This window comes from Sciurus carolinensis, chromosome 15 (genome assembly GCF_902686445.1).
Source record: "Sciurus carolinensis chromosome 15, mSciCar1.2, whole genome shotgun sequence".
NCBI classification, from domain to species: Eukaryota; Metazoa; Chordata; class Mammalia; order Rodentia; family Sciuridae; genus Sciurus; species Sciurus carolinensis.
In genome coordinates this window covers 69,317,218-69,340,195 of record NC_062227.1, presented here as the reverse complement: position 1 = coordinate 69,340,195, position 22,978 = coordinate 69,317,218, and the positions used below count along the sequence as shown (strand labels likewise).

Below are 22,978 nucleotides of genomic sequence, written 5' to 3'. Positions count from 1 at the left end.
TAATGCCCTACAGGAACTGAGACCCTTCTCCGACGATGCCCTAAAACATTTTTGCTTGGGAACAAATGAGGTTCGCTACTGTGATTAATTATCTGCTGATCCTGAAGTTCTGCGATTCTTCTAAAAAGACAGCTATGGACATTTGCACTGAGGGAGAAGAACATGTAACGTGAGCAAACCCCTCTACTAAAGCGTCTTCACTTAAACACACCACATACACCTGCACACACACTCACATCTCCAGAATATTGCAATTTATTTTGCATCATTCTTTTCACTAACTTCCACTTTTTTTTTTCCCCATTAGAGTGTGAGCTCCTTGCCACCAGGGTACCAGCAGGTTCTGTTTTTATTCGGAAACTACTCAATGAAGACTTTTTGAATTAATGACTGCCTGAGTGACTCTTACTGATCTGAAATTTCTCTGATCAACATTTTCCTGTTATTATTGTTTGTTTGAAATATGTTGCTTTTATTATTTTCTGATTGGCAGCCTCTGAGAGAAGTGGCATGTGTGCCTCTCTTTCATCTGACTTGATTTCCAAACACATAATTCACTTGCTACTTACTAGTTCACAGTGATGTACAACATTTAACGACCTTTAATTTCCTAGAATACAAATACGGGATTGCTTTCACTGCTATTAAATGCGGGATATTAGTGATAGAAGCAAAATGTTTCATAAAGATATGATATAATATCACATATATTACAACTTTTTAGCTTTTTTTGCTAAAGCATAGAACGTCTTGTATCCTATCACACAGGACCAAGATTCCATTCAGAAAAGAGATTTTATACTAATGCTATCCATGAGATCCAATCTTTCATTTTTTTAGTTGAATAGGGAGAAAGAAACTTTGAATGATAAAAATTGGTCTCTAAAATTAGAATAACAGTTGATGAGACCACCAATAAGCAATAAGATGGGACACCAATAAAGCATAAAATAAATTATAAAAACATACCAATTTTCTGGAGATTTTAGTTTTATTAAAATATGATCTTATAAATAACAGAACACATTTATATAAATAAGAAATTCACTCTTCTAGCTCATAAAAATTTAAAATTAAGACTTAAAGTGTGACTAAATTTTACACAGTTATTTTTAAACAAATTTTTATTTTTGAATAATTTTAGATTCATAAAATAACTGCAAAAATAATAGATTGCAAAAATAATGGAATTCCCATACATTCTCAATGCAATTTCCCCTAATGCTAACATCTTATATTATCAAAGTACAGTTGTCAAAACTAAGACATCAAGATTGGTACACTGCTACTAACTAAATCATGGATTTCATCTGCATTTCACTAGGTTTCTCACTAATTTCCATATATTTAAAATAGCAGATGGGGGAACTAATTTTATGGTGGATTTTATAAGTCATCAAATTATATTCTTGACAATATCTTATTTATCAATATCATGTTGCATTTATAAACATTTTCTACATTAACCATTGAATGTAAAATGTAATTGACAGTAATACAATGATCGGGGAGTTCAAGAACTGCGAGGTATTAGATGGAATAACAGCATTTCTGCAATGTAAATAAAAATCACATTAAGACGAACTGCTGCTTCTGTGGTAAAAATTAAAAACTTCATTCTCTCTAGCTACACAGACATGACAGGATCGCCAGAACACATTATTTCAAGATTTATTTACCAACATTATTTAAAAGTGAAAAGGGTGTAGGCTACATTAAATTCCATAATAATTGTATTTTCTTTCCTATGGTTCATTTTTCACACCTAAGGTAGTCTTATGAGGTGAGAGACACAGGTTTAGGGGGAGCAAAATCTTCCATAAAAGAGAATGCTATTGGTTTTGTTGTGCCTAATGTAGAAAAGGAATGGATGGTCTGCATTGAATTCAATGTAGGGGAGTTTAATTCGAAAGCCCACCTCACTCCCAGTTCCAGCTGCAGCCTCTGACCCTTGTTCATTTAATTCCACAAAAGCCTTGTGGAAAACATTGGACAGAAACAGGTTTCTCTCCAAAGACATTCCTGAGAAATCTGCTTTGCTCTGGCTAAAGGCGTCGGTCATCCCCATCCTGCTCAGAGTGGACTTGAGATCATAAGTCTCCTCCAGCTTGAACTTGGGCAGATGCAGCTGCACTTCATACAACTCCATCATGTCTTCACTGGTCCACTCTTTCAGCTTCTCATAGGTGACCACCTTTTCCAGCTGGGGATTGGAACCAAGGTCAGGAGAGGGAAATAGGGGTGGAGGGCAACCCCTAAGGATCCCACAGGTGAATTGCAATCTCTCCCTTCACCCAGGATAACAAAACACACACAGATGTAAATCCTTTTGGTTGTGTAATGAGACCCTTGTGCTGTGGACCTGCAGAATTTTGTTTTGTAGATTAACAGCTCTCAGGACCCAGGAGAGGTAGACGTTGTTTCAAAAGGTAAGTGCTTCTAAGTGTGCAAGATATCAATTATACACACAAATACACAGCACACACTCTAGGTCAAGCTGTAGCCAGAACAAAATGTAAGTTTTCTTCAACATGGGAGAGCATTCTTTGAAACCAAAATCTGGGATAAAATAAAATTTCCATACTCTAGAAATAAGAATAATATAAAACTAATAACTATAAACTATGCCATAAAAGAAAAATAAAGAATGGAAAACTTCCAGGTCTTAGGAAAAAATTTTTATATTAAGTATGAAGGTACTTTTATCATATTTATATTCTGAATTTTTAAATAATAAATATATGTATGTATATGTACATATGTGTATTTATATATGCATATGTTTAAATTTTTAAATGATATATTTATTTGAAAAGCACACACTTTTGCTGTTTTGAGAGTTTCCAGACACATGCATTGGCTGTCAGTGACATACTTATATATGATGTACATTAATAGCATGACAGTATCTTCAGTTTGGGGCCCTGCACATCTAAGAAGAGGACATTACCTTCGGCTGTGACCCTGAGGAATACCAGTCTACACTGGTCCCTTTCCATTCTCTCCAGTTTCACACATTTTATGAAACAATTTGGAAATCTTTTCTACCTACTGGTAGGGCCATTGAAACTAACAACTGAGTCTGGCATAAATGAACAATTAGGCCCAGTGCAAAGAAAAGCCATCTGCACAAGAAACCAATGTTCATTCTCTTAGGCATGCAGTTGCTCAGAAACATGGTCTGGCCAAAATCACAACCAGCTTCATAGAAATCTGGTTGATAAACAGGTTAAAGAATATCTGAAGATGGCACTGATACAGGGTATCTCTAGTGAAAGTTTTGACTTGGAAAAAAGGTTAAAAGTTGTGGAACACACCATACATATATATACACACATCTATAAATGCGAGTGATTAGAACAATTAATCTTGGGCAGAGGGTGTAGCTCAGTGGTAGAGAACCTGTTTAGCATAGCATGTATGAGACCCTAGGCTCCATCCCCATCACCACACACACACACACACACACACACACACACACACACACACAAACACGCACAGATCTTGATTTACACAGTTTCTACTACCAAGAGACCTAGACTAACTGAAACATTTCTACGATTAGTTCACAGAGCTCTGTGCCTTGCAAAGGAAATCTGTCTCTGTTGCACATGTGGCTCTTTGTGTAACTAGCCCATGCTAGAAGTGTCTATGGATTCTTTAACCTCTCTGAGTAATAGTAATGTCAACTTTATAGGGCTTTATAAAGTTTAAATGACACTGTGAAGGTAAGGTACAGAGAGCTCAGTGCAAGTTGGCCGACTGCCTTCTTAACAGGAGTTAAGAAACAGGGAGGCTGAGTCCTTAGTTTCTCCCTGGAAGATGGGGTGAATGCGGGCACCATCTTCACCTCAGAGACACTGACACATTTACCTGCTTCAGGCCACTGTCATCATCAGGTAGTAGCACAATCAGGCTGAGGTCACGGCCCTTGTAGTAGAGTTGAAGACCTGTGGCTCGTGGACTTTCAATCTGAAAAATTTGGAACTTCTCTTTCACAGACATCATTTGCACTGGTTTGCTTGTAGTCTATAAAAAAAAAAAAATAGCCATTGAAGAGATCTTCCACCAAGTTCTTAATTCTTAACCATTATTGGTTCTCAGTTGTCTAGGACACTGGTGAAACTGACCATCCTCTGCTAAATGCCAGAGTTATCTAGACCTTGCTTTTTTGAAATTATCTTTAACAATATCACCAGTAAGGGGTGAATAGGAAGGAAACTTCCATCTCTAACACTATTACAGCAACCTCTATAAATCATAGCAAGATAGATTCTACCAAACATTTCAAAGAATACATGTTTAACTATGTAAATACCAATAATCCAGAAAATGAAAAAGGTATATTTCACATGCAAACTTTTGAGAAAGTATCATAAAAACTGAAATGCACTAAGCAGGAAAGGCAAACAATAGACTAAGAGAAAATATTTGCATAATGTATCTAACAAAGGACTGGTAGTAAAATATACAAAGAATTCCTGAAACTCAACAAAAATAAAATAAACAATCCAGTTTTAAACATTGGCAAAATATCTGAATGGGAAACTCCAGTTTATGAAAAATGCTCAGTCATATTTCTTTAGGGTATTGCAAATTAAAAGCAACTATTATAATGGCAAAAATCCAAACACTGACAATACCACATGCTGGCAAAGATATGGAACAACAAGAACTGTCATTCATCACTGGTAGGAATGTAAAATGGAACAACCATTTTGGGAGACAATTTGGCAATGTCTTACTAAGATCAACATTGCCTTTTCATATAATCCAGCAATTGTGCTTCTAGGTCTTCACTCAGATATGTTTAAAGCTTGTGTCCACACAAAAACTTGCACACAAGTGTTTATCTCAATGTTATTCAGTATTACCCAAAACTAGAAGGAAACAAAACATGTTTCAATAGGTGAACAGTTACACAAACTGTGGTTTCATCTGCACAATAGAAAATTATTTAGCAATAAAGCAAAAGGATCTATCAAGATGTAAAATTATGCAGGACCGTTGAATGCATATTGCTAAGTGAAATGAGCTGGCCAGAAAAGGCTAGAAAAGTCAGAACTCTCGAAACAATAAAATGAACAATGGTTTCCCCGGCCTCAGTGGGAGGAATGAACAGGTGGAGCACAGGACATTTGTAAAGCAGTGAAACTATTCTGAAGGATTCTACAGTGGTGGTTATGTGACATTATACATTTGTCAAAATCATAGAACAACACAACACCAAGAGTGAATCTGAAAGTATTATGAACACTAGAGAGTTAATAATAAGCTATCAAGATTAGCTAACCAGTTATAACAAATGTACCATACAAGATGTTAATAATACTGCAAATTTTATGTGTGTTGAAGGGGCAGCAAATGGAAACTTTGTACTTTCTGAAAAAATTTTCTAAACTTTTTTAAAAATGCTCTAAAATAAAGCATTTAAAAATAAAAGTCAATTGCAGAACAAAACCTTCTGCATTCCAGATGTTGTACACACGTGTTATTTATCCATTCTATATAGAGCTGAGGTCAATCCCGAGGTACCACCTTTATGCTAAGCTGGTGGCCCTGTGACCAGGGTCATTTATTGGGGACATTCCAGGATACTGTGACTATTTCCAGGGGAGCACAAGATTGACCCCAGCCAGAGTCCAGGTAGGACTCTCCATTTCTAATAGAAGAATGGAACTCGGGGGCTAAAAATGGAGCACTTACAGTCACTGGTCATTTAGATAGACTCCATCTTCAGGATCACAGAATGAGAGTGACAAACAGAGGGGAGAAGAATAGATGAGGGCAGAAGGAGGAGGTGAAAGAGACACAACTCAGATTACCTTTGAGACTCTATAGGCCCCACTCACTGGACGGCCCAATTCCTCTGAGGACATAATACTAATTCCCATTTTGATGGAGCTAGTTTGGAATGCTTTTCTGTCATTGAAACCAAACATACCTGGCGAAAATACTAACCCAGGTAACTACTCAGCTCATTTCTCATTAGCCTGTTGCATTATGTGTCCTGCCTTCCCATCCTTAGAGAATCCCTGCTGCACACATCTACAGGCTCAGCGCTAGGTCCTCAGCAGCACTGTTTGTGTCACAAGACCCACCCTGGCCCGCACAACTGTAACAAACCTTGGTCTTTCTAAAAATTCAGATGGGCTGCATCAGCCTGGCCTCTAGAAATGAGGAGGCTGTAGGTAGCCATTATGGCTACTGTGGATCAAAAAGCAGAGAAATTTATAATTCACCCTGAGAGAAGACTGACAGAGGAAATGGTGTTGAAAAGATAGAGAAAATAATCCTGATGTTTGGGACCTTGTTTCCACTCATATGCCAAGAACTGGCCACATTCTTCCTATTATCATTGGATCTTAAATAGCCCCCAAAGACCATGTGTTGAAGGCCTGGTTATCAGTTGCTGGTGCTGTTGGGAGGGGTTGGGACCATTAGGAGTTAGGGCTAACAGAAGGAACTTAGGTCATTGGGCATGCCCTTGAGGAGGGAACAACAATCCTAGACCCTTCTCTCTCTTTCCTTTCTGGCTGCTAAGTAGTAAGATCCATTACACACCCTCTCCATGATGTCTTGCCTCACCACAGTGACCATGGAAAAGTGACCAGGGGCTGAAACCAAGAGCCACAGTGACGCTTTCCCTCTTTAAAGTTGTGTCTCTAAAGTATTTTCAGAATACTCTTAATACTTTAGTTTTCTGAAGTGAGTTCCTGTTACTTGTAATAGGGACAAGCATGTTACATCTCCCATAGAAAGAAACTGAATGAAGTGCAATTTAGCATTTTTGCTGCTTTTACTTATGGAAAAGTAGGAATTTGGTAGAGGACTGCATTGGTTTAGTAGAATAAGTACAGAACTTGTAGTGAAGGGTCTTAGGTTCTGGTTCTGGACTCCTTCCATCTCATTCACGCCTCTAGTTCCTTGGCCACCCTGCATTTCTTATTTTATTTTATATGTGAATGGAGCACAACTTTTCATTACTCTGGTTGTACATGATGTAGTCATATCATTCGTGTGATCATACGAGTACCCAGGGTAATGCTGTCAATCTGATTCCATCATCTTTCCTACTCCCCTGCCTCCTCCCCTCCCCTCACTCCCCTCTGCCCAATTCAAAGTTCCTCCAGTCTTCCCTTGCCCCCACACATCATGGATCAGCATCCACATAGCAGAAAATACATTTGGCTTTTGGTTTTTTGGGATTGGCTCATTTCACTTAGCATGATATTCTCAAGCTCCATCCATTTACCTGCAAATGCCATAATTTTATCCTCCTTTAAAGCTGAGTAATATTCCATTGTGTGTGTGTGTGTGTGTGTGTGTGTGTGTGTGTATATATATATATATATCTCACACTTTCTTTATCCATTCATCTATTGAAGGGCATCCAGGTTGGTTCCATAGCTTAGCTATTGTGAATTGAGCTGCTATAAACACACCCTGCATTTCTCAACTGAGAAATAACTATAAACACACCCTACCCAGCTCATGCAGGACCAAATGATAAAATATGTACATGGCCAGGAGAAAAACACTGACAGGGAATTTCTGTGTGGGAAAGAACTAGGAACTTTTAGCCCAGTCATGCCTTCCCTAATCAGAGTTCTGGTTTAGAGGAATATATAATCAGAAAGAAGAGTGAATTTAAAATAGGGTCATCTTACAATGCCACATGACAGTGCAAGCAGATCTTTCACAAGTTCCCACCTTGTTTATTCTGAAAGGCTTTTCTGTGGTATTTTGCTCTTGGAATTGATGTTCCCAGATTCCTTTAAAGTATAGGGCGTTCACCAGAACCATCCTGGTCATGGAGTCCACAGAGTCATCAGGTAGGAGATTGAGAATCTTTCCTACAAGAGTAAAAAGACAGGTTTCAAATGACTAGTGGACATATGTCTATTTTCATTATACAATCAGACTTCCATTTTTCTGGAACCATAACATTTTCTTTAAAAGTTCTTGTTTCAGATTTTCCAGAAACAGGTCAAGTCAGGAATAAGTACTATTTCTGTTTGGAATAGCTCTGAGAAAAGAGGGAAACACTGAAGAAATAATATGCTGAGTGCCCAATAAATATTATTTCACATTAAGAATAAATTTGCATTTCAATGATAAAACTTTCCTCTAATATGAGTTGATGTGTACCTCTATTTAAAGAAGACAAATGCTGCTTCTCTCTCACTTCTGTTTATAACCACACACTGTGAACTTCTCTGGTTAATATCTGAAAGATTGTGACAGTGCCTCCTGTGGCCCCTCAAATACTGCTTTCTGCAATCGTGCACATCAGATTGATCTAGCCACTGTTTAAAGTGATCTTTGACAGGCAGCCCCTGATACATTCTGTACAAAATCCCCACTAAAGCACCATGAAAGATTTATTTAAACTGCATGAAATCAGGTTTAGAGGTTCATTAGAAAGTCAACATGTTTGATAACTGGAGATAGAACTGGATTGAAAAAATCTCCCACCTGATCCAACTTCCCCCAGAAAGAGAAACTATTCAAAGTCTTTTCAACTGTCAAAATACAGACATGGAAGAGGTTTTTTAAATTAGAAAGTATGGCTTATCGTACTTCATTTAAAAAGGTGTTACGAATGAATTTTCAGGGATATATTAACAGAAAACCCAAAAGAAAGGGAGACAAAAAAAGAAAAACAGCAAAAAGTCCCATAAATATCAAAACAACCAAGTGACTACCTCCTAGGGAATTTGAAAACCTCCTTTAAAAACAGGGAATACACTCCAGACATTAAAACAGATGGATTCTTTTAAACTTTCAAATTACTGATAGAGTTCTAACTATTAAACAGTTTCTGAGCATAAAAATGAAAAGCCCTCTCATTACTTATATCAAGCAAGCACACCCCCAATATGAAAACACAACAAAAGAAGCACAAAATTGCTACCTATAAATCAATTTCTCTTGTGAATATAAAGAAAAAATCCAAATTAAATTTAGAAAATAAATCTAATTAACATTATGTCAAAATGTAAGAAACATATATCAAGAAATCTGTTAGTAGAATGCATTGTTATGGTGTGGATATTTATGTTACTTCAAAACTCCTATGTTGTAACCTAATACTTAACCGGACAGTGTTGAGATGTGGGGCCCACGGGGAGTAAGTAGATCATGAGGGTTCTACCCTCAGAAGGGATCAGGGCTCCTGTAAGTGGAATCCAGGGATCTGCTTGTCCCTCCACTGTGTGAGGATGCATCAGGAAGGTGTCTTCTTAGGAGCAGAGTAAGCCCCCAACAGACCCAGGTATCTTGATGCTGAACCTGCCAGTCTCCAGAACCGTAAGAAATGATTTCTACTATCTACAGATTACCCAGGCAATGGTATCTTATCATAGCAGCCCAAACAAATTGTTCTGGTGGGTGATTGGAGAAAAATTATCTTGATGGATATAAAAATACTTTTGATCTATTTTCATCCACTATTTCTAATTTTTAAATTATGTCTTTGTACACTAAAAAGTAAGAGTACTTCCTAAATATGAAAAAGAATATTTTTATCCAACAAACTTCTATAATTATGCTTACCAAAAAACAATAATAATGTTCATAGCCTGCTAAGAGTACCATTATTTAACATTTTTATCAAAATGGTAAGTAATGTAATAAAGCATGAAAAGTAAATGAGATATAATCATAAAAAAAGAAGAGAAAAAATTACTATTTGCAGGTAATGTGGTAAGCATGGAGAATTAACTGAAGAGTGAAACTAACAAAGTATGTCCAGATGTTGAGTTTACTCTTACACAAATTTTCTTTTTCCTCATTTTCTAAAAATAAGCAATTAGAAAATGATAGTTACATCCTGGTGATGTGTCACATTTGTAAAAATGATGATTGCAAAATATTCCTAAAAAATAGCATTTTATTCCTTCAGAAGGTGCCTGACCAGCTGGATTTGGACAGCTTGTCTCCAGAACACAGAGAATACACCTCTTAGCCCATTCTCACCTTATTTTGAAAACTACTTAAGATCATGTAGCACACTTGATGCCACATTTTTCTTATTTATTAGTAGTTATTATTTATTTAAAGGCCACAGATACAGCAGCATTTCACGTTTCCTTCTTTGCACTTTCCTGCTTTTTACCCCTGGATGCCTCTTTGGAATTAGCAGGCTCTGATCATTCTTGTGTCTACTGGGTGAAGGAGTGACTGGGATTTTGGGTTTCAGTTGGGACTCATTGGGAAAGCTGAGGATCTAAAAAGTGTGGGAATAAACACATGTCGAAGCTCTGAATATTTAGATCACGTCCGGAGTTCTATTTAAGAAACACACATAGTTACACATGGCACAAATTCAAGTATGTAGCGAAGCTGGGACAACCCTCCACCCAGCCCTTTGGTGACAGTGTACCTTCAGTCCTATTCTCCACCCAAGAGTTGATCTCCTTCCTGGCTTGGTCAGAAGCTCCCACAAAGTTAACAGACTGTGGTTCCGCATCAAAATACATTTTCATAGCTTCTAAATATTTCTGAAAGACATAGGTAAAATCTTCTTTTATAGAGTTTGTCTAAAACTGAGAAATCAAATCTATTTAGATTATTGGGGGAAAAAAAAAAAAAAACTACAGAGATACACAATTTCAAACTCCCACCCCTTCACTCCCTCTCTCTTTCCTCACTCCCAGTTTTGGTCAAAATCTCAACACATTCCTTGTCAAGTCCATGAGTCATGCACAACACCGGGTGCAGAAGGAAGATCTGCCTCCCACAGTTCTGGGTCTTCCACAACTTCTTAGTGTCTATTTTTATTTATACCTGAACACAAGGGTAAGACGAAAAGGGAAGAAGCTATAAATCTCAGGAGTGACCCCTGCGGCCAAGGGTGCTGGGAGTTGAGCCTTTCTGTGGCAGAGAGGCCCTTTGGTCTGGCACCTGCCTCCTGTGGACTCTAAACCCCTAGGAACTTGGATGGTCCCTGAAGGAAAATACCTTCTGCCATGAAATCTGATTTGTAAGGTGGTTAAAGCTTTTATCTGGCATTCCAAGGAACCAGGGCAGGCCCCTCCCTGTGGCCCTTTGATGTCCACCTGGTGGCAATCAGCACAAGTGGGCTGTCACTGAGGTTGCTACTTTGGGGACACCTGCCTTGGGAGCATAATTCATTACTGTATACAGTTGTGGTATTCCTTCATGGAGGGCTTGAAGGAATAAGAATAGCAGGTTAATTCTGTTTATGGGAAGTGGTCTGAGATTTATGAAGTCCAAGTTTTGTAGATTTTTTTAATCAAACAAAAAGAAAACTTGACTATTCAGGAAGCACCATTCCCTGTCTTAACTCAGGGCCGTGGACATGTAAAATGATGTTTGTATATCCGTGTCCACTCATTTCCAAGTGCCCACTGAGCTCAGTTATCTCACCTACTTCCCAATCAAACAGAAGTTCATGAGACTACGGTGAATGAAACTGTCTTTAATACCCCATTTGGATGGTTTTATGTCCTTTGTAATAACAAATCCCAAGTCCTGCACTCCCAGAATTCCCTGGAGATGGACAGGGATAGTATTGCTCAAAACCACAAATAAATGTCTTTTACCTTACTGCTATCATTCTGCCCTATCTAACTTCCTTGCTCTGTGCCCTGGATGCCGGTCCTCCTGTTCCTTTCAGATCTGATGGACAGACCGAGAGAGGCACGTGGCTGCCTGGTCTGCACTAATGAGGTTTCAGCCATTAGCGAAGGAGTAAGTTAGTGTTGTGGCATGTTCCAAGTCTCCAGCACCTCGAAAGTTCTGATGTAAAAACTGCTCCCTACTCTCACTTCTGGGACTACATCCTCTTTTCAGTCCATATTTGAGACCCATTATTGGTTTCCTTCACAACTAGAAATTAAGTGGTTGGTCTAGATAATGGTTTACCAGGAAGTACTGACTACATTAAGATTGTCCCTGGGATTCCCTAGAGAAATGTGGTTCTTTCTTTTCCATTAACTTAAAATAAGCCATTTGTACTTACATCGAGAAATGGATATGCATTATGCCTGTATATTCTGTTGGCTGTTTTAAGGATATAGAAATGGCCAGATTTGATTTCTGCAACAAGTTTCTGGAAGTCAGAGTATATTTCTTCAGTCTTGCTGGATGCAAATTCCTTTAAAATAAAGGGAGTTAAAAAAGCAATCTTGAACCAGAGCTACCTATGTGTTCAACTTGTAGCTAATTGAAATGATTTGGTATTAGAAACAAACGCTGAAAATAATTCCAACATTGACCAAAATGTCTCTTCAAAGGCATCACTGTAAATTTGACTGTCAGTGGGGTCTCCTTTCCACACAAGCATTTTGCAAAGGCAGGTAAGAGCAAGTTCAAAAGCAGAGAAATGTTGAGAGAAATTGAAAAAAGAGGTAAGATAAGAGATTCTTCTAAAAAATACAATATTTTCTTTCCTGAAAAGCATTTCTATAATTTTAGCAAGTTTATAAGAAAGATTACTGATTAAAAAGTCAACCACTAAAATACATGTTCTAAAAGTACTTTCCCCTTAACTGTTAAATAGATATTAAAAGATAAATACCATTCTCCTTTTCTTTTCACTTTCAGGACAAGATTTGACATCCTGGTCTCTGTTCAATTGAAGTACCTGTAATTTCAATAAAAAGACAAGTGAGTACACTTTGCAGGGAAATAATCACATGGACTAAACATCTGTAAATATGAGTCAGCCATTCGTATAAATACAGAACGTATCATGGACTAAACAGAGGCTCTGATTTCACTTAAATAATGTGTTAATTAAACTAATAGAATAAGTCAAGAGCTGCTTTAAAAATCTAATTTACATTGCTAGTCTTTTCATTTTAATATTTTTATAGGAAATTTGGGGCAATGTTGGGAATACCCTGAAGTAAAATTCTCTCTGTTTAAGCTGGGTGCTGTGGTGCACACCTGCAATCCCAAGAGGCTGAGCGGGAAGATTGCAAGTTCCAGGCTGGCCTCAGCAATTTAGTGAGGCTTTAAACAACCTGGTGAGATCCTGTCTCCTGTCTCCGAATAAAAAATAAAAATGACTGGGGATGTGACTCAGGGGCACAGCACCTCTGAGTTCAATCCCCAGTACAAAAAAAAAAAAAGAAAGAGAAAAGAAATTCTCTTGTTTTCCATATCTTACTTTTAATCTAAGGTTGTTTTGAATATAAGTCTAGGTGTCAAGGTATGGAATCCACCAAGCTGCCTACCAACACCTGAATGGGAAATATTACATTGTGTGCATGTAATATTCCATATGCACAATTGAATATTATGCAGTCATATAAATTCAGCCATAAAAGAAAGAAAGCCTGTCATTGCAACAACACAGACAGAGATGGAGAACATTATAAGTGAGATAAACCAGGCACTCATATGTGGAAGCTGAAAAGGTAGCTGTCATGAAATGGAGATCAGATGTCATACAATAGATTGGTTCTGCTTTTGTCCACAGTGCCAACTCGCTGCTGCCACTGTGTTCTTCCCCAAGTGACTAAAATACTGTTGGGGCACTTTGGCTTGAGAAGCAGCCTCAGAAAGAGAAGTTCTCTCCCACTGACCTTCTCCTGCCCTCCTTCACAGCTGCCCTTTCTCCCACAGGCAGGCCACAGAAACTAGGATTCCTCTTCCTCCTTATGAGTCACAGAAACAAAAAACACACTCTAATCTTCCTTCACCTCTCTGTCTTTGAGCTGTCCATTAAGATATTCTCTAATCTACCTGGCCTGGCAGAGCCTGAGCCCATTTCGGAAGGGGTCTTGTCCTGTCCCTGAGGAAGGAATGCTGCAGAGAAGGGACAAGAGGAATCTCAGCAGCCAGCGTCCACTAGCAGCAGATCACATTCCTTGTCCAGTCACATTGCTACAAACTGTCCCTCCCCCACTCCGGCCTGCACAGTGAAGTCTCCATTAAAAACTCCAAAGACAAGACAGGGTTTGAAGACTTCTCACAGCTGACCACGTGGCATTTCCTGGAGGGTGGGGCATGGGTGAGGCGTGGAACCCTGTGCCCTGTCTCCACCTCTTGCCCTGTAGCCTTTGTAATATCCTTTATGATAAACCAATAAACGTCTTTCTTTGAGTTCTGAGAGCCACTCTAGCAAATTAAGTGAACCCCGAGGAGGGGGTGTGGGAACATGAATTCACAGGCTGTTCAGAAGCATAGGGGAGCAGCCAGGGCTGGTGACTGGCATCTGGATTAGGGGTGGAGGAGGCACCCTACTCCACCAGTCGGGTTGGGGACCAAGTCCTCAACCTGTGGGATCTAACACTGTCAGATTAAATGGGACCACACGCAGCTGGCGTTCACTGCCAAACTACTTGGTGTGTGTCACCACGCATCTGGTGTCAAGATTGATACAAGTTGTGAGAGTCAGTAGAGAAACTGAGCTGGAGTTCGTTTGTTCTCTATGTCCTCAGCAGAATGATGGTGACTAGATGCTTGAACTGGGGTGGGGGTGTTGGGGGTGGGAGAGTTGCATAACAGGTGCCAACACCTGGTTAGATGGAAAGTATGAGTTCTAGTGTTTTGCAGCATAGTCCATTGATGCTGGTTCACAAAAATATATTACACCTTTTAAAAAGAACTCAAAGACAGTAGTTCAAAGCTTTCCAACAGGAGAAAATCATAAATGCTTAGGAAGTACTAATTATACTGGTTTGCTCATCACACATGGTTGACGTATATAAAATTATCACAATATGTCTAAGTTCTAATGTATAATATGTGCAATGGATCATCAGCATGTATAATGGATAGACAACTAAAATATAATAACAGAAAAAAGGAGAGCTAGGTGTTCAATCGAGATCACCACTTAGGCAATTTAAGCAAAAACCATCATTGCCACAATTATCTGGAAAATTCAGGGATTTTACTTATATTTTTTCTAGATAAGTGCTTCATTTCTCATTGTCTAACACATCTTGAGATACTTAGACATAAACTTTGCGTTCACCCCAACATTTCCTTTGAAAGTTAACAGAAAGGATGTGGCCATCCCTGTTTCCCCCGAATTGTACAATAGAGAACAGAAGGCAATAGATAATTCCATCTCCCACATCCTGGGCCCCGCTCACAGGATGAAATGTATCTTCTCAAGGGTCACACCAACACTTAGTAACAGAACAAGGCCCAACTGTCTAGGAAAAGAAATGCAGGACCAATTCACTAGGCTCATTTGCAACCGAGGCTACTAATATTTAAAACAAGGACAAGTAGCACATAGGGATGTATTTACAGGGAATGTCCCCAATTTGGGAATTCACTTGAGAATAAACCTGTCACTTAATCCTTTTTAACCAGGAAGCCAATCATTACCTAGAAGTAAGCTAAGATGCTGTTGTCGTTGTTTTTAAACCACACAATATCCTGTGAGCTTCAAGAGTCAACCAGGGATCCTAGGCCAAAGTCAGGGGGATCCTACGTTCGACACACAGAACACATAACTGCCTTCCACACTAGGCACAGAGAGAACCACTTTGAGTGGAAATTCTATCACTTGTCCTTTTGATATTGTAATATTTAAGATTGAATTTATTTTTTTATTTTTAGTAACAAAATATACTTATTTATTAACAGATGCATACATGTCTATTCATATATATGTGCTTGTAAACACAAACATACAACTATTTTGCTATATATTTTGTTATCTATGGCTAGACATATGTATATACATACACATGTATATGGTTTAAAGATGCTTACATTAAATCAATAGCTTTTCATACAATAATAATGTTTCATTACTTTAATGCTGTTAGTCGGTTCTTTAGATTCATTTAGACTACCAGTAATTAAAGAAACAACCAACAAGGCATGAGGAACAGAATTATTCTTTTATTTTGTATGTCTAGGAAAGTCTTCTGAGAGTAGAAGCATGATGAATAGTTCTATTATCTAAAGTTTGACTCATTACTTCTTGAAACATTTTAGTCATCAACATGAAATTAGTTTTGGTGTTGAACTAAAATTGAAAACCTCATCATTTCTCCATTTCATTTTGCCAAAGGATACAGATTTTTAAAATGTTTTTTCTATCAACAATTTTCAAATTTATTTCCTGTGGGTCTCATTTTGTGATCTAAGATGTTTTTTAGTTGTATCTCTTGAATTGGAAGATATTGTTATAAAATGTGGGTTATTGGGTTTTCAGAAGAAAACTGAAATTAAAAGATGAAGAAAACGTATAGTTTAAGGGCATCAGGGGACGGCTGACCTTTTCCACTCACCTGGGCCATCTGAGCTTCAGTGGAGCCTCTGGTGCCCAAATACACCATGGCCAAGGAGGTGGAGATACCCCAGGGAGAAAAGAAGATATTTTTACCCTCCACAGATTCAGCAAGCTTTTTGCTAAACTCCAGAGCAAATTGGTTGATGGATGTTGCTAGAGAATCCATTGAGAAAACCTAAGAAAAATAAAGCATAAGATAAAGAACATTAGAATGTTAAATCCTTGCCATACATTTTACCTTTATAAATCTATTCTTCCATATATGTGTGTATATACATATATTCATAAGAACTTAATGAATTTTAGTAGAATTCTAATCCAGATTATTATTTTGCCACTTGGATTCTTTGACATTTATAGCACTACTGATTTTCGTGTATTTATAACTCATTTTTCTTGGTTCCAGGGGAGTAAAATCTTCTGCATATACTCCTTTGTACGTCCAACAGCACCTCGTCAAGGACTGCACAAAATAGGTACTTATAAATACAATGTTCGGTATTTGGGCATTAGTCACATTTTTAGTTCCTGAAACTGGAAATCAGGCACAATTAAGTGGAAAATGCTTATAGAGAAGTGACAAATTAAGACTAACTTGCTTTTATTCTCACTGATCTTGAATAAGGAGACTCCTGTTTTTCTCAGCTTTTTGATATGACATTCAACTACAAAATTTCACCTATTATAACCCTGATATTATGAGGTTAAATTAAAATTAAAAATTTAAAGAAATCACTATCAAAGACTTAGCAAGTTTCAATATACTGTCATTTTGTAAACAAATAATTTCTCAAATTGATTAAATGACTAAAAATAAATCAGATTCCTTGGTCTAGGAATGCTCATTAGCATAAGCGCTGTGTGGAGTTTGGTCCTGCCTTACAGCTCCTGGCTCTGAGAAACCAGGTTTTAGCCAGGCTTCTCTACAGTCAAATAATTGAATCAAGGGCGAGGTTGGCTAGAGAGTTTTGGTTTCATGACTTGGAGTTAACAATAACACTGTTGATCCCTCCCAGAGAGGCCTACACTTAACCAAACAGCTTCCCAGCCTCTAAATCACGCCCTAGGTGTGGCTTCCGCCTCCTCCCAAGGCTCCTGAGGATCACAGGCCAATAGTATTTGATTTAAAAAAAAAAATCCCTCTAGATTTGTAATAATTCCACACCCTCCTAAAATGTTGTCTTACTTTTCCTTGCCAAACAAAACACCATCTTGGAAATAACTCCTCTGCATCCTTTAAGAACATATTCATTCAAATGAGGTTTGCGGAAGCCAATATATCAAGCTTTATCTTTTTAAAATTCATGAATTACATTAACATGGAAAATGTTTGACTTTGTGACCAAACAACATTCACCATGAAGGGGAGAGAGAGTAATATTTTAGGGCCTGGAATTTTTATCTTTCTACTTAAGATTTATGGTTTTTCTAGAGTGATTCACCTTTGACAAATTCCTGATAACAATACGGCTCTCTAATGAAAGAGCCAACTTCTTATGAGTTTATCTCCAGTTTTCCTTATCCTCACTAATAACCTCAATAACGTCATCATTCATGTATCAGGTGCAGCCCAAAACATACAAGAGCAACAATCCCTGCTTCTTTTTTGTTTTTTAAGAAATTTAGGAAATAATAAGCCAAACTTCTAATTCAACAATCTAAAGCACTTTCTGAAAGGTGCATAATTTTGTGATTAGATTTTGTCAGAAAGAGTTTATCAAGATCAAAACCTGTGTCATTTTCAAAGTGAATGGTTCCTTTTTCTTTTATAGTTTTCAGTAGCTGTAAATTGACTATACATGCGCACGCACATGCGCACGCACACACACAGGCTGAGGAGGAATAAGACGGTAAGACAAGAAGAGTGTCGCTCATCAAACGTCTCATTGTAGATAAACAGACTTCTAACATATCAGAGTTAGAAAGAACCTTAAAGTCCCTAACATATTCCCATTTATTCACTAAGAAACTCAGGACCAGAGAGGCTGAATGAGTAGGCTAAGGATGCAGAGTCAACTAACAGGGAGCCAAAACTGCACCCTCCACTCCCCCATTTTTTCTTTCTTTGTTTTTTTTAACCAATACAGCTCGTTGCCTTTAAGATTTAAATGGTAAGAGAGATTGGGCCATGAAAAGGGACTAACAGGAAGAGAAAGAAGATCAGAAGGGGAGGGAGAGGCTGGGGTGGGAAGGATGTTCTTGTCCTTCGTTCCAGGAGGAATACCCGACCTCTTGACTTGCTGATGATAAGGCTGGTGCTGCTGCCAACCTCATGGAGTTGAACATACAGTCAATACACCTCCTCCTGCCCCAGCAGCACTCCTCTGCTCCCCTAGAGCCTTTCTCTGAGGGAGGTGCTATTTGGGGCAATTTTGAAGAGCACCTCATCCAAGGTAGGATCAGGAACTTAGATATTCCCTGTTGGCCCATGCAGTGTGGCCGGCAGGAGGCTGCGTGTCTGGAGGTGAACAGTTAAGCAAGTCACATCTTTCCTTCCATGAACGGCCAGGATAGAAATTCCTGTTGCCACGCCTGCTCTTCTGAAGAGTTACAAGAGTCCCGGCCCAGGCTGGGGAATCACACTCTATTTCTCTTTACTTCAGCTGAAAGGTGCAGAGGTTGCAAATCCAGATGTGATGGGAGGACACCCAGTTGATGGCTTCGCAATTCCTAGTAAAACAATTTAACCAACCACACTGACAATGAACACTCTTTCCCCTCAGTCTTTTTTCCAGAACCGACTCTGAACCAGCTCAAGGTTAAGACTCTGACTTGGTTAAGACTCTGACTTGTACAGAAAAACTCTGAGGGGATGGAGCCTTACTGATTATTTCTGGACTTTTCTGGGGGATGCGAAGAGAGTTGGGATGGTCTTGATCCTGTTATTTAAGCCCTGTGACAAAGAAGAAAAACACATACAAACATTTTTAACCCCAGAAATATGTACAGTACCTTATTTTCTTCTGCCAGAGCAGAATTGGCAAGTTGTTCCGTTAGTAAGATTGTGGCTGAAGAATCAGGGAACTTTTAACTGAAGAAATTCTTTTTGAAAATTGCCACACCTCCCACTTCTTAGCCCCACCCTTTGATTCGCTTTCACAAACCAGTGTACTCTTCCTTTGGGGCTTATCTTAGCAGGAAGTTTAAATAAAAAGACAAAGAGAGAGTTGAGGCCTTGCCTGAATTATTTAATTACCTACATTTTCCATGCAGTTCGCATGTAGAGACCTGAGTCCTGATAAATTTCCTGTGTCAACTGCCAAATGAGGACAATGAACATGGTTTCCCCGGGTAGACTTAAAAAAATAAAAATAATAACAGAAGCGTTCAAATTAGTTGACTAGCGATGAGTAATGAAATGGAAAATATTAACCATGAATTGTTCCCCTGTTAGTCTGTTAAAGTTGCGCTTACAACAGGAAATTTCTCCGTTTGTACCTGAGAGGTTGGTGTGGAATCCGGAGTGGGATTCCAGTGAGTAGGGGTTAATTCTCCCACCAGCAGCCAGGAACCAGGGGGTTGTGCCAGTGTGGTGGGCACAGCTATTGGGTGTGCGTTTGTATTTATGACAAGGGAAAAACAATAGACAGTTGTTGGATTTGCATGTGCATGAAGAACTTGTGAGGGGAGAGAAGACAGGGACCAGGGTTCCTGAAGGCACAAGGGGGAGAAGGACCCTTTCTATCTATGATACATTGGTGCCAATTCTGTTTTGTGGTTTCCATTTTCTCTCTTCACAGGAGCACACAGACCTGGCAAACTGGCTCCAAGTTTAGTATTTGAAAGTTGGTGTAGAGTCCAGTGGAGGGTTGCTCTGGCTTTCACAGGGGAATGAACCCTGTGGGAGGAAATCCAGGATGTCTGCTTGGCTCAGGGGGGGCAGATACGAGCGTGCACGGGTGGCCCCAGCACTATTCTTAGCTGGAAGTGTCATGTGGAGGCTCCAGATAGAGGGCCTGTTTGCCTTGACCACAGCAGCTCAGCAGAGCTGCCTGAGCTCCATGGTTGCTCAGCAAGGAGGCTGCAGAGTTCTTAGGTGACACTAAACACATCACGGTGGATTCTGCCTAATCGGCCAAGAAACTGTTTCCTCTCCTTACAGTCACAGACAGTTTTACTCACATTTCCCCCCAACCCCTTTCTAGATTCCTTTCCCTCTTACTTCTTGATTCAACCCCTATTTATAGAAATACTACCTATGTCACATTTGTATGTTATTTTGTTACTTGTTAGGGGGCAGAAAAAGAGGAAGAGGTGATCAGTCCTCTGTTAAGCTTGTATTGGCAGCATTATGTACTTATGTCGCCAGTAGGGAGAGAGAGAACACTAAGTGAAGGAGGAATAGGGGTGGGAAGGAGAGATTCGCACTAGTGTTTTTATGATATTGACGCATTGGATGGTGTGGATTTATAAGGTATCCCAAAAACAGTAGAGAGAAGAGTTCCAGGTGCATTAAATCATTCTATAGAAGAAGAGGATAGACAGTGGGGCAGTGACCACGACGTAGATGCAGGCTGTCTTAGTCTGTGCAGGTTGCTGTAGCTGAATTCCACTGGCTGGGCAACTTCACCAGCAAGCATTTACTCTCCCACAGGATCATGTGCTCACACACATGCATGATCTTCTTGATACAGGCAGATCCACATCCATGCATCCACGTCACAGAACTCCAGCAGTTTTCTTGCCAAATAAATCTATTCTCGTTTATGAGAGCTGCAAGTCTGGGTCGGTTGCCAGCATGGGCGGTGCCTGCGCAGGCCCCGCTCCTGTCTGCAGGCAGCTACCTTCCTAGTGCATGCTCACGGGGCAGAGAAAAGCCTCTGACCCCTTCGTCTCCTTGTGAGAGCTCCAGCCCCATCGCAGGACTTTGCCCAAATGCCCCCGCCTAACTAATCACCTACCAAAGTCCCCCTTCCTTCACACATCATCATGTTAGGGGGATTAGAGTTTCAATACATGAATTTCCAGCATTGCGGGGTGCAAGCATTGAGTCCAAAGCAATGACTGAAGGCTCCTGAGAACTGAAGCAAGAGTCAGGTTTACAGGTGCAAAAACCTGCTGGTGAGAGGAACAGGATAACTTGAAAAGCAAAGCAACCCTACATCAATTGAAGACAATACTCTTAATGCAATTAAATCCCAAAAGATAAAAAAAGAAAACAAGAACCAGAAAGGACCTTATAAGAAGTACCAGGTACCAGAACCACCTTGACATAAACTCCCTCACCAGCACCTTGACAACCAGAAGATCATTGCATCAAATCCTCAAAGTGTTGAAAAGTTTTGGACCTCAAATCCTGCGCTTGGATTCTGTTTTCAGTAATGGTAGTGAAAGATGGATCTTTTAACACTCATCAAAACTATTCAGAAAGCAAGCACTACCACTTTTCTGAATTAATTATTAAAATACATAGAAAAAAATGGATAATAAAATACATTGGAGAAGCCAGAGACAGTGGCACACTCCTGTAATCCCAGTGATTTGGGACATAGGAGGATCATAAGTTAGAGGACAGCCTCGACAACTTAGCAAGACCTTACTTCAAAATAAAGAAGATAAAAAAGGACTGGGAATATAGCTCAGTGGGGATATAGCTCATCCCTGGGTTCAATCCCCAGTACCACTCCAAACATATAGATATATCAGGTTCAAAGACAGTCTCAGCAACTTAGCAAGGCTCTAAGCAACTTAGAAAGACCCTGTCTCAAAATAAAAAGTACAATGAGCTGGGGATGTGGGAATGCCATTCAGTGATTAAGTGCCCCTGGGTTCAATCCCTAGGAATAAAAAAACAAAAAGAAAAATTCATTGAACAACTTTCTGGAATTCTGTGACTGTGTTTAATCAGCCACACATAGTTATAAAGGCAACAATTATCATAATCATTATTATTTATTAAATGTGTATTTCATATTTATGAAACACTACATATGCCAAATCTATTGTAATTGCATAATATGTATGCACTTATTTAATTATGAGTTCATATCAACCTCATGAAAAACATTTATAGTGAAAGAAAACCAAAGTGAGAAGACACACCACACTTGTCGCATGGTTACAGTTGTCGTAGGTGTTAGAACTGGGGTTTGGATGCAGACTGTCAGGGTCTCAAGGCGCCTTCCTCAACCACCACGCCTCATGGGTCAACATCACAAGGAGTGGAGCCAGGAATACGCTTCCACAAATCCCGCCACTTCTGCAGCCAGGCTCTGCCGCCCATCAGGCGTCCCCAAACCTACGATTTGTCTTAGTTCCCAGGTGCTGAATTAAGCTCTGCTCTGCCCTGCCCTCCTCAGAGCATCCAGTGCCCTTCCAGACAAACACCCACAGGAGGAGCCACTCACGTTTCCCTCCTGCTTACACCCAGCCCATCTCCTCTGCTCTGAACTCTCAGCTCAGTCACCGTGACCTCGATTCTGTGTCTGGAGCATCGGACCTGGTGGTTGTGCCTGGTATCACTGAGTTTAGACATTGGTGCCACCAAAGGACTTTGACCCAGACCATTCTTCTCAGTTTGCTGCTCTGAGAAGCTCTGAGGCATTTTTCACAGGACCTATCCCCTCACCCTCAACACCATCTTTCTGCAGGATGGCTGGTTATGTCCTTGGCTCCTTTATCCTACCTATGCCTGCTGGGTTCTTTCAAAGGAGTCATGATGCTCAACTCCTGAGAATCAAGGTGCTATAGTGTGGATCTGGAATGTCCCCCAAGGGTCCATGTATTAAAGGCTTGGTTAGCTTA

The 22,978-nt window shown here is 39.5% G+C and overlaps 1 protein-coding gene across 1 annotated transcript; it reads right to left on the bottom strand.

Moving 5' to 3' along the window:
- Nucleotides 1-968: 968 nt before the first annotated feature.
- Serpinb10 (serpin family B member 10) lies at nt 969-19,311 on the bottom strand. Its single transcript, XM_047526555.1, has 8 exons — nt 19,187-19,311; nt 16,233-16,409; nt 12,548-12,613; nt 11,990-12,124; nt 10,388-10,505; nt 7,714-7,856; nt 3,874-4,029; nt 969-2,203 (listed from the first exon to the last, which is right to left on the bottom strand). The coding sequence occupies exons 2-8, from the start codon at nt 16,398-16,400 to the stop codon at nt 1,799-1,801; spliced, it is 1,191 nt and encodes a 396-aa protein (XP_047382511.1). The 5' UTR covers nt 16,401-16,409; nt 19,187-19,311; the 3' UTR covers nt 969-1,798.
- Between the last annotated feature and the right edge of the window lie 3,667 nt (nt 19,312-22,978).

Excerpts from the sequence above, each read along its gene's own strand:
- Serpinb10 (XM_047526555.1), bottom strand. The coding sequence starts at position 16,400 with ATGGATTCTCTAGCAACATCCATCAACCAATTTGCTCTGGAGTTTAGC. Across the intron at positions 12,125-12,547 it reads GTGAAAAGAAAAGGAGAATG|GAATTTGCATCCAGCAAGAC; the intron begins GTATTTATCTTT and ends TTTATTTTAAAG. Across the intron at positions 2,204-3,873 it reads ATGACAGTGGCCTGAAGCAG|CTGGAAAAGGTGGTCACCTA; the intron begins GTAAATGTGTCA and ends TCCAATCCCCAG.